Source organism: Callorhinchus milii, unplaced genomic scaffold (genome assembly GCF_018977255.1).
Source record: "Callorhinchus milii isolate IMCB2004 unplaced genomic scaffold, IMCB_Cmil_1.0 Scaffold2, whole genome shotgun sequence".
Taxonomy (NCBI): Eukaryota; Metazoa; Chordata; class Chondrichthyes; order Chimaeriformes; family Callorhinchidae; genus Callorhinchus; species Callorhinchus milii.
Genome location: NW_024704743.1, coordinates 100,194,561 through 100,206,738, shown reverse-complemented (window position 1 = coordinate 100,206,738; position 12,178 = coordinate 100,194,561). Strand labels below are relative to the sequence as shown.

General features: G+C 43.1%; 1 protein-coding gene across 1 annotated transcript in view; it reads right to left on the bottom strand.

Annotated features, from left to right (window-relative positions):
• Nucleotides 1–11,607, bottom strand: part of myl12.1 (myosin, light chain 12, genome duplicate 1) — a 23,933-nt gene extending 12,326 nt beyond the window's left edge. The window contains exon 1 of the mRNA XM_007900946.2: nt 11,584–11,607. Coding sequence (XP_007899137.1) covers nt 11,584–11,589 — 6 coding nt within the window. The 5' untranslated portion in view covers nt 11,590–11,607. The remainder of the gene's footprint in view (nt 1–11,583) is intronic.
• Nucleotides 11,608–12,178: the final 571 nt, after the last annotated feature.

Genomic DNA, 12,178 nt, shown 5'->3' with positions numbered 1-12,178 from the left:
TGTCTTTCTTGGTGTGGATCCTCAGCAGAAAAGTGCTTGATCTCATTTAAGCAGCACTGTGTTGGTGGGGGCAAAGTAGTGGGGGGGGAGAGCAGAGAATGAGTGGTTGCACTGTGCTGGTGAGGGGGTAGGAGAGGGAAATGACAGCAACTATAGCGCCATTCACGAAGGGTAGCGTCCTGGAGCACTTGGCAGTGGCGGAGTCTGACGCCGAGGGAATGAGAGATGACTGCAAGCACGATCAAAAAGGTCTTTAGGTGGGATTTGAAAGTGGGGAGGGGGCAAGGCAGAGGGATTGAGAGAGAGTTCCAGGGGCGTAGTGGCTGAAGGCACGGCCACCAATGAAGTGGAGGGAATGAGGGACAAACAGGAGGCCGGAGCCAGCGGATGGTGGGAAGGAGTTGTTGCACTGTGCTGACGGGGTTGAGGAGAGAGTTTAAACTGTGCTGCAGTGTGTGTGGGGAGGGTGGAAGTAGCACTGGGCTTGGATGTGTTTGCAGGTGGGAGGGGAAGTAGCACTAGGCAGGGGTGTGTGTGGGGGGAGTAACGCTGGGGGTGTATCACTAGGGTGAAGTGTGTGGGGGGAGTAGCACTGTGCTGGGGCGTGTGTGGGGGGAGTAGCATTGTGCTGGAGCGTGTGTGGGGGGAGTAGCACTGTGCTGGGGCGTGTGTGTGGGGGGTGGTGTGGGGGTTGGGCGGGTGTGACCCAACTGTGCAGCGCCTTGGGACGTCCTCCTGACGTGAAAGGCGCTTTATAAATGGAATCTTGTTGTTGTTGTTGTGGGGGGGGAGTTGGGGGTGTGTGGTGGGGGTTGGAGGTATGTGTTGAGGGTGAAGCTGTTGGTCTGGGGAGGCGGTGGGGGATTGGCTGGGGAGGCGGTGGAGGATTGGCTGGGGGTGTGGGGGGTTGGCTGGGGGTGTTGTGGGTTGGCTGGGGGTGTGGGGGGTTGGCTGGGGGTGTGGGGGTTGGCTGGGGGTGTGGGGGGTTGGCTGGGGGTGTGGGGGGGGGCGGGGGTTGGTTGGGGGTGTGGGGTGGGTGGTGGGTTGGTTGGGGGTGGGGGTGTGTGGGGGGGGTGGTGGTGGCACATGAATGTAGTGCGCCCCTGTGCGCACTACATTCATGTGCGCACTTGCTGTTTTCGGAAGGCGCTCGGATGTGCACCGTACGCGCATGTGTTTACCATGCATACATTTTCGGAACGCTCTTTGTTTACATCTTGAGCGTCCTTCTGTACATTTATAGGATTATTCTCATGTTTACTTTAGTCATGGTTTTGGGTGTGCTTGTGGATGCGCCCTGAGAGGGTTGCGAAGGAGCGGCTCCTGCTGGGGTTAGGCCCCATCTGGCCTTTGCCACGGTTGAGCTGAACCTCAGCTTGTGCCTCCGTATATAGTGCCTGATCCTAGTGTGCACGATCCTGAGGCAGGCCCTCACTGTCCCCCTCGTTCTGCCAGAAGGAGTGTGGAGGGTGGGGAGGGTGGGGTAGGAGGGTGGCCAAAGACACGGTCGAAGAGGAGGGTCTTGAGGCATGCCTTGAAGGAGGCAAGCGAGGGAGCGAGGCGGAGGGAATGTGGGATAGAGTTCCAGAGGGTGGGGCCAGAGAGGCTGAAGGTCCGACTGCCGATGGTGAGGCGTGCCAGGCGAGGGACATGGAGCAGGCCAGAGCCTGTTGAGCAGAGGGAGCAGACAGGTTGATAAGGGGTTAGCAGGTCAGAGAGGTAGGAGGGGGCAACAACAACAAGATTACATTTGTAGAGCGCTTCAGACCCGAGTTGGGTCAGGGGGGAGAAGGGAGGGGAGGGAAAGGGGGGGTGGCTGATGGCATGGTCGAAGAAGAGGGCTTTGAGGCGGGACTTGAAGGAGGCTAAGGAGGGGCGAGGCGGAGTGAATGGGGGATGGAGTTCCAGAGGTTGGGGAAGAGTGGCTGAAGGCTCTCCTGCCAATGGTGGGATGGGTGGGTCAGGGGACGTGGAGCAGGCCAGAGCCGGCTGAGCAGAGGGAGCGGGCGGGTTGATAGGGGGTTAAGAGGTCACAGAGGTAGGGTGGGGCGAGACCATGGAGGGCTTTGTAGGTGAGGGCCAGGATTTTGAACTGGATCCTCTGAAGGATAGGGAGCCAATTGATTCGGGCAAGAATGGGGGAGATGGGGTCATGGAGTTTGATGCGGGAGAGGACACGGGCTGCAGAGTTCTGGATTATCTGCAGTCTATGGAGGAAGGAGTTGGGAAGGCCGACAAGCAGAGCGTTGCATAGTCGAGGCCATGGAGGGCCATGGAGGGCCATGAAGGTGAAGACGAGAATTTTGAACTCAATCCTCTGAGGGCTGTGGAGCCAGTGGAGCAGGGCGAGGGTGGGGGTGATGAGGTCATGGAGCCTAGTGCGGATACAACAATCCATATACATCACATTCTTTCTCTGTTAGTTTAAAAGAAATTGATATGTGGAGTCCTGTAGCTCAGTGGTTAGAGCACTCGCTTTGCAAGCGAGAGACCTGAGTTCAATTCCAGGCAGGACGAAACCTTGGGCAAGTTTCCTTACTCCACACGCCTAATAATAATCCCTCCAAAACCAAAAAAAAACAATAATAAATTGGTCATTTTCAATCCATGACTGTTTGTGGGACATTGCTGTGCGCAATTGGCTGCCGCGTTTCGCCCACAAATATACAGTCAATTCACTTTACAGTATATTCTGTGAAGCGCTTTGGGACGTCCTCCCGACGTGAAAAGCGCTATATCAAATGCAAGGATTATTATATATTATTATTATATGGTTGGTCAAGCATTATCTTCGTTTCATAAATCCAAGCCCTCTGCTTTTAATCATCCTCAAGATGTTTAGTAATTTCAAACATTTTTAGAATGCTTTGCCCACCACATATATGAAGGTAGCTGACCTGTAATTTCTAGATTAGCTCTATCTCCTTTTTCAAAAAAGGTGTCACATTTGCCATCCTCCAGTTCTTCTCTGGCATAATTCCTCAATGTATTGAGTTCTAAATATATATATACTAATGTCTAAGCTATCGTCTCCCTAGTTTCTTTAAGGATCCCTGGGTCCAGTTCATCTGGACCTACTCCTTCTGTTTAACTTTGCCTAATTTTATCTAGTATTGCATTTGTTCCTTTCTTAATTGTTCTGGTTTTATTGCCTAGACTAGATCATCTGTTATTCTCGTATTTTCTTTGTCAATCTGCTTTGTGAAAACAGAGGCAAATTATTAATTTGATATCCAACCATTTCTTTATCTGCTGTGATAAGTCTCGCTCCTTCAAGTCCCGCCTCAAGACCCTCCTCTTCGACCATGCCATCAGTCATCCCCCTTCTCCTCCCCTCCCTTCTCTCCCGTGACCCCAGCTCAGGTCCGAAATGCTGTACACTGTCCAGCGCCTTGGGACGTCCTCCTAACGTGAAAGGCACTGTACAAATATAATTTTGTTGTTGTTGTGAGCATCTCCCCTTAGCAGTCTGATGCCTACCTTAGCTGTTATTGTATTACCAATGTGTCTTGGGAGCACTACTATTTATTTTTGTGTTTCCGGACATTTTCTCTTCATAATTCCTCTTTACTATCCTAATTGTCTTTTTAACCTCTTTACTAAGTATAAGTATTCACTTTTGTTCCTTGTCTTATCCTTTTCACAATTGTCACATATTTTATTCCTTAGCTTCATCTTCTTATTCATTCATTACTTTTATCCTCACCTCCTTAATTATCCATATCATTTTCCTTTATTCCTCAATGGAATAAACTTCTCCTATACTGTCTCTATCTTGAGTTTAAATGCCTTCTTTTATTGTGCAATATCTTTATTTGCCAATGTTTCCCCCCTGTTTGCATTGCATAGTTCATTCCTCATTCTAATTACAAATCTGTTTTCAAATTGGTACTTTTTGTTGTGTTTAGCTCTCTTGTCGCTGGTTTAAACCCTACATTAGGACTTTGAACTCACGTAGTCTAGACTCTCGTCTGACAATGCAGTGCTGGGATGTGCGGCATTGTTGGAGGGCCAGCCTTCAGATGAGGCGTTGAACCAAAATCCAGTCTGCTTATTCAAGTGGATGTCAAAGATCCCATGTCACTATTCAAACAGAGAAGGGAGTTTCTATTGGTGTCCTGGTCCAACAATCCCCCAAATAATGTTGGGCAGTCACTTCATGGCTGTTTGTGGGACACTGCTGTTTCTACATCGGCTCCCACATTCGCTCACAAAGCACACAGTCACTACACTTTACAGTATATCATGTAAAGCACTTTGGGACATCTCCTGACATGAAAGGAGCTCTTCCGAATATTAGAATTATTACTATTATGTTAAAGAACCATTTCCCCTCCGATCAACCTACATATAGGTGGTGGTTTGGCTCTGAGGAATTAGATAGACAGACAGATAAAAAGGGGAATTTTTGAGTGGTATGGCGAAAAGGGATTGAATAGGTTCCTCCTTTAATATGTGGTGGGCTGAATGACTTTTTTCTGTGCCGCAAATTTCTATCATTGATTGGCAACACTCAGACCTCTGGGTCTAAAAGTTATGGGGACAGGCTCCTTGAGTTTATAGCTTAGATTTAGACTGCAGTAGTGGAGAGTCCTGCAGTGTTGAAAGTACCATCTTTTAGCTGAGGCACTAAATCAAAATCACCATCGAATTTCTCAGGAAGATGTTCCAATGATACTAAAAAAATAAAGGGAGTATTTTTTTCTAGTGTTCTGGCCAACAATCTTCCAGATTAATTGGTAATGCGTCAATTAATAATTAATAGATGTGTGTGTGAATTGGCTGTAGCATGTACCCACAAATAAACATTTAACATTAATTTGCTGTAAAGCACTTTGAGTTATGTTATGTGTTACAAGTACTCTATCAGTGGTACGAGTTATTAGTTTGGAATGCTGGAATGTTTTTTAAAAGCTAGCTGAGACTCCTTGTTTGTGAACCGTGGCAAATACCGGAAGGTGGGCGTTGTCTGTGTAATTGTGCCCAGTATTACTCCTCACCTTCAGGAGATAGGGAGATAATTGGAAGAAAATCATTCCAGAGTTTTTAGCCTTTAATATGCAAACAGAAGCACATTTCTCTGAATATGTTTTGTAGACCAAAAAAAGGTTTTATTTCCATGATGTTGCCTATGCTGTGGATTTTGTCCCCCAATGTAAACATAACATAGTCACAATACTTGGTGTCTCAGTACTCCAAAACAGCTTGTGTTTGAAATGGCTCCTTCACTCCCCTGGAATATAAACACTGCATTACACGTTGCAACGGACTGTGGGACAAGATCTCATTAAAAACCTATGAGGAGTGGCGATCTTGGTTTGTGTTAGCCTCATTATAAGATTGATTAAGGAAGCTGTGGTTGTGAAATATACCACCAGTCACTTATGTTTCATTAATCCTAATTATTGCCGTGTATGGTTCTATGGAACTTCTGTTGTTGTTTTCAACAATTCAATATATGTGCCTGATAGGATTTTTTTTGTGTTCTATTTAATGGTAATTGAAATCAGCAGAGATGAGTCAGGGTTTATTTAAAGTATTTTGATGTTAAAAAATTAAGTTGATGATCATGTGGTTGGTTACTGTAAAGTGTTTATGGGGGTAAAGTGCATTTATTTTTATTGTCCTTTAATTATCAAATACTTGAGAGATTCATATTGCACCAAAATCTGGGCTATGGAATTTGCTATTAACCTTGCAACCTGCTTTAAGGCAGCTATTGATTTTTAGATTACAGGCCAGTTTGTGAAAACAAATATTTGTTGCAGTCTGTCTATTCCATGTCCATTTTGTTAAATTCAAGTAATGTATGTGTTTATTAGCATTGGCTGGCTTTTGATATTGATTTTTTGATATACTCCTAAATATTGTTGCTATTAGCTCCCAACTTTGTAAGATTTCACTCTCAGAACTGAGCCTCTGTTTTGAATGCTTTTTCTCTTGTATTTGGAAAGTGAAAAACAAATATATTTTTTTAAAAAGGTGATTTATTTTGTACACGTTCTCTGCAGATTACCACTCATTGCCATTGAGATACTCATTCACACCTTTGTCACATCCCACTTAGACTTTCCCATCACACTTCTTGCTGGTCTCCCTAACTCTGCCATTCACAAGCTGCAACTCATCCAACATTCTGCTGCCTAAATACTCACCTCCACCAAATTTTATGGGCTCATCATTCAAGTCTACACTGGTCTCCACTGTCCCTGTCTGCCAGTGAAACAATTTCAAGGTCCTCATCTACAAATCCATTCACTCCATGTAACCTCCTTATCTTTTCCATCTTTTACCCTAATTCTCTGCTTGACCTCTCCATTTAGCTAATTTGCTCTCAAAACCCCTGCCCTATTCACCACTGGGACTTCAGATCCTATGCCCCTAACCTTTGGAACTTCCTACCTCTAACCACTTCACCTCTCCCCCACCCCCCTATTTGTTTTTGTCCTGCCTGAAATCCTACCTCTTTGAATGGACCTATAGCTACCTTCTTTAACCAGTCCCAGCATCCTGGTACAACAACCAACTCTGCTCCCTGAAGTCTAAGGCCCATGCTGCTGAACACACATGGCTTAAACAAGGCGCTATTGTCCATTGCCAGATCTGGCTGGACAATAGTGTCTTTCACCAAAGTATACTCTTGTGTCCTTACTTTGGCTAAATCCATATTCTACTCCAGAATCATCCTGAAGGCCAAGACAACCTCTTCACCCTCAATTCCTCCCACGTTCCCAACACCCTCACCTTCAATTCCTAATGCAAGGAAATGATGGACTTTCTCAGGTCCAAATTCAAGCAGATTTTCTCAGTTACACTGACCTCCGCCCCTCCCCATTGTATCGACTTCAAGATTCTCACCCTTATAATCAAATAACCTTGCCCCACCCTACCCCTGTAACTGTACTGCCCTGGCTACTCTCACTGCTCACAGCAAGCATTGCCCGCTTCCCGTCATTTCACCCCACCATGGGTGGCTGAGCCTTCAGCTATACTGCCCTCATTAAATCGCATGAGCCCACTCTACGATCCCCCTCCCTCTCTTTCTATCTCTTTGATCATGCTTTCAGCCACACTTCCCCTCCCCTCCTCAGCTCTCCCAGTTCATATACCCAGACAGCCAGGCAACTGCGTAAGGTGCTTTGAGATATTCTCTGCCATGAAAGGTGCTGTATAAATATAAATTGCTGTTAACTGCACATGGGTATTTATTAGGTTTACGCAAACACTATTTCAGTGAGCGAATAGTGAACCTGTGGAACAGGCTCCCTTGGGAGACGGTTGAAGCAGGAAGTGTTGATTCTTTCAAACACAGATTAGATATTTTTCTTTAACGAAATAACATTATGGGATATAGTACATAGGTAGTTTGGGACCTATGTGCATGCCATTGCCAGGAAGTTGGAAGGCAAACTAGATGGACCTTGGTCTTTTTTCGGTCTGGCATTTCTTGTTTTCTTATGTTGTGATACAGACACTAAGACTACAGTAGATTGGATTCTAAGTTACTTAAATAATTATGCTTGTATTTGATATAGTGCCTTATTAAATCACAACAACTCAAGTGTTTCACAGATGAGTTTATTTTAAAGTTTAGTGATATGTTATGAAGATAAATGTGACGGCTGATATCTAGTTTATTTCTTTTTGGTCGGCCGGTGTCTGTCACATGCGGAAACCTTAAGAGTTAAGAGGAATGCTAAAGAGTATCCAAACCAAACTGCATGGAATTCTCAGTTTGGTTTGGATACTCTTATGCACGGTTATGTGTTTCTGACACTTGCCTTTATCAGTAGCACAATTTGTATCACTCCAGCCTCTGATTCAGAATGTTGGCTCTCCTGGTTCTCTGCCTAAACTATTTGAAGTCTCAAAGTCAGAGGCCTGAGGACTATCAACTGAGTCAGGCTGAAACCCTTGCATATATCAATAAAGATTAATGCTTAAGTGCTAAACGACAACAAAACAACAGATTACATTTGTATAGTGCCTTTGACACCAGGAGGCTGTCCCAAGGCGCTGGAGTGTTCTATGCAAAACCTTACATTTCTTAACATTAAATTTCAATTCCAGTTCCTAAAATAAGCACATTTCTTTCTGAACATACCCTTCTCAGACCATCTCTTTTTCTCAGTTAACTATTAGTCATCCCCAGGTTTAGACAGGCAGTAGCTTTGTCAAGGTTATAAATAAAAGGTGTGAACAGCAGGGGTCTCTGCATCCCCCCAGACTGCGGTTCAAGGCTGACACATTCGTTGGATGCTCTGGAATTGTTTTTGCTGCCATGTGGATTCAGCTGAACAGGTGGAGAATGAAGCAGTGTAAATGTATAAAATAGACATTGAGCAAAGGCATTAATCAACCTGTCAATACTTCTGTTAACTGTAGAGATGGCAGACTGAAAGACTGATTATATAGTTCTCCTGTTCTTTTTACCTTCTTCTGATTAATATGTGACAACTGCTGAAACTCCAACAAATCCAATCTGCAGTCTACATGCTCTTTGATCCAGTCAGATGTGAGTGATATGTTTAGCTGCTGCTTGGTCTCCAGGTCAGATTGTTTGCAGTTTTTCTTTACTTAAACCTTACTTCACCATTCCCTCCTACTATTCTAACACTGACTGTAGAGCACCAATGATGTACTATGGTGGACAAATTGGCTTTGCAACAGCTATTTGCATTTTGCCAAAGATACAAGCCTTTGGGGCAGAGATTTTGGGCTATAAGCGGATTTTGGAACGGTATAGTAACTGAAGTACATTATAAGATCTACTGTGCCCAACCTTCAAATGGGATTCCTTAATAAAGAAATAATAATAATAATCCTTGCATTTGGTATAGTTTCATTCAATTAGGAGGATGTCTCAAAGCATTTCACAGAATATACTGTAAAGTGGAGTGACTGTGGGTATTTTGTGAGCAAACATGACAGCCAATTTTGCGTACAGTAATGTCCCACAAAGAGCTGTGGAGTGAAAATGCCAGTTCAGGGTACTGAGCCACAGCATCTCCGAGTTCCCAGAAGTCAGTGTGATGTACTCCCAGCTACAATAATCCCCACATGATATTCTTAAGCAATTCTGTAGACAACAATATGTACAAAGGTATAAGCTGATGAGTGAAAGTAGAGTAGATATTCAGATCATTAGAAAATATTTGCAGACCCAGTTTGTGTTAAAAATTAAAAAAAATAAACAGGCATTTCATGGTTGTGTTACTGATTCCTAGTGACTTTAAAATCCTCAATCTGACCTTTACACACGTTTATGGCCTTACCCCACCCTACTTCTGTGATTGGAACATCCTTCTGACGTGAAAGGCGTTATATAAATGTAATTTATTATTGTCATCTGCTGCTGTCCTCCTCTGTCGCTCAATCCTTCCACTCTGCCATACCCCTGGCCCCTTCCATCCATTTTCAGTGGATGAGCATTCAGCCACTTTCTCTTACTCTTTGGAACTCTCTCCCTAAATTTCTCTGCTTTATACTGTACCTCACTGCTTTGAAAATTCATTAAAAAAAATCTCATTGCGCTTTTTGCCACCATCCTCCCACCCCTACCCTCCCATCTAATTTACTATTCGCCCTCCTTCTCTATCTCTATAAATCACTCTGAGATGTTTTTCTAACTGAAAGAACTTATATAAGTACCAGTTGTTGTATTGATTGTAATTTATTTTGCAATAGAAAGTAAGTTTTTAAGCAATCAAAAAATACTTTTCATGGGTGTGCACTAATCACATGATTTTCAATGTTATCTCCTAAGACAAATGAAGGTTTGCAGAAAATTACTGTGGATAAGCTGACTGCTGCTTACACCTACACAAATCCTGTCAAACACTTTGAGATGGCCTCCCAACTTGAAATCAAAAGCAAGGATTATTATAATTGAGACATGATATCAAAGTTTGCTTACATTATTTTTTGAAAAGAACACTTGCCAACAATCCTCCACATCGTATAGCCATTCACTTCATGGCTGTTTGTGGAAGTTACTATGTGCAAATTAATAATAATAATAATAATCCTTGCATTTGATATAGCACCTTATCACATCTTCTGGACGTCTCAAATCACTTCACAGAATATACTATAAAGTGAATTGACTGTATATTTGTGGGCGAAACACGGAAGCCAATTGCGCACAGCAGTGTCCCACAAACAGTCGTGGATTGAGAGACCCAATTATTATTTTATTTATATTTTTTCTTGAGGGATTATTATCAGGGGTGTGGAGTAAGGAAACTTGCCCAAGATTTCACCCTGCCCGGAATTGAACCCAAGTCTCTCGCTTGCGAAGCGAGTGCTCTAACTGCTGAGCTACAGGACTGTTGTAGGTTATAAAAACACACCATGTCACGTCTGGGCCTAGGTTTCAAATCTAGCTCAACAGATGGAATGAAAGTTATGGCTAAGGAGTCTGACTGCAATTAATCTGGAGCATTGACAGTCGAGATCCTAATGGGCATCAAACTAAGGCACAAAGCCATCCTTGGATTTGTCACGTTTGGCAGCATTTCCATGAAATTCACTGACATGTTCACCTACAAATACACAGTGACTGCATTTTACAGGAAATCCTGTGAAGGGCTTTGAGATGTTTTGACAACATGACAAGGTGCTACATGAAGTTCAATTTTTTTTAGTTATCGTACATTTTTCAAATAATTATTTTCTATTAAACACATTGAACTCGCGACGAGTACCTCCTGCTCTCAGAGTTTATCCAAACTATTATTGTGTTGCCACGTTACAAATAGCAATATGTAAATATCACAATTGCAGTGTAAAAAATGTGGAAAACAGAATACTGTAAGTTGTAAACTGTCTAACACAAGAAATTATTTTTAACGTTTCTGAAAAGGCCGCATTGCATGCGTATGTTTGCATTAAATTGAATATTTAATCCTTTTTATCCAGGAATCACAGAAAGCAAGTATTCCGTGGTGTGGTATGGTAGGCCAGCATCACACCAATCAGATGAAAGACAAAGCAGCTCCACCTACATTGTCCTGACAATAAATGTGTCTAATTCCAAGTAAAAGAGATCACTCTTTGCAGCACCAATGTGACTTTGCAATTAGAATCTCTTTAATAGGAGTGGGTGCTGCCAAACATGACAAATCCAAGGATGGCTTTGTGCCTTAGTTTGATGCCCATTAGGACCTCGACTGTCAATGCTCCAGATTAATTTCGCTCAGGATCCTTCGCCATAACTTTAATTCCATCTGTTGAGCTAGATTTGAAACCTAGGCCCAGACGTGACATGGTGTGTTTTTATAACCTACAATAGTACAAAGGTTTCTTTGCATAGATTAATTATTTTGATCTGGAAATATATCTTCATTGCAGTGTGTGATGGTAGAAAATAATACATGAAAAAGATGGTGCCACATTTGTGTTATAACAATAAAAAAAATCCTTGCACTTGATAAAGCGCCTTTTACTTCTGAGAGACATCTCAAAGCACTATGCAGGGTTTCATACAAATGAAATAAAACTATTTCCAATGCAAGGATTACTATAGTGACTGTATATTAGTAGGCAAGCGTGGCAACCAATTCACAGCAATGATCTACTCACAGTCATGAAGTAATGAGGACACTGGGGGAAACTCTCTTTTCTTCTTGAAACTTTCCATGGGATTTTTAACATCTATCTGAATAGGCAGATGGGACCTCAGTTTAATATTTCATCTGAAGGATGGCACTTCTAACAATGAAGTCCTTCCATAATACTACATTGGAGGGTCAGCCTAGACTATGAGCTCAACATGCCAAAGTGGGGCTTGAACCCACAACCTTCTGACTCAGAGGTGAGAGTGAAACCAAATGATACCTGCAAGATTCATAAGAGGAGTTACAAATAGAAGATTGTGCAGGTACCTGGATGTGTCTCAGATGAACTTCTGAGACTCCAACATCAATCCCCTGCCAGACACCAAGAGTTTTCTTTGGCCATAATCTGGCTGCACAGAATTAAAACTGGGAATTGGTGCCACAGTGGAATTCCAGAGGGTTGGCTTGAGGCATATCCCGATCCATTACCTACAAATCTTTTTACCATAACAAGTCTTTTTAAAATGGGAAGAAAAATGGGGAAAAAGACAAGTATCCTGTAAATCAACAACAGCTCAATTGTCAACCAAAAGAGGAAGATAGAGTTGCATTTTGGGAAT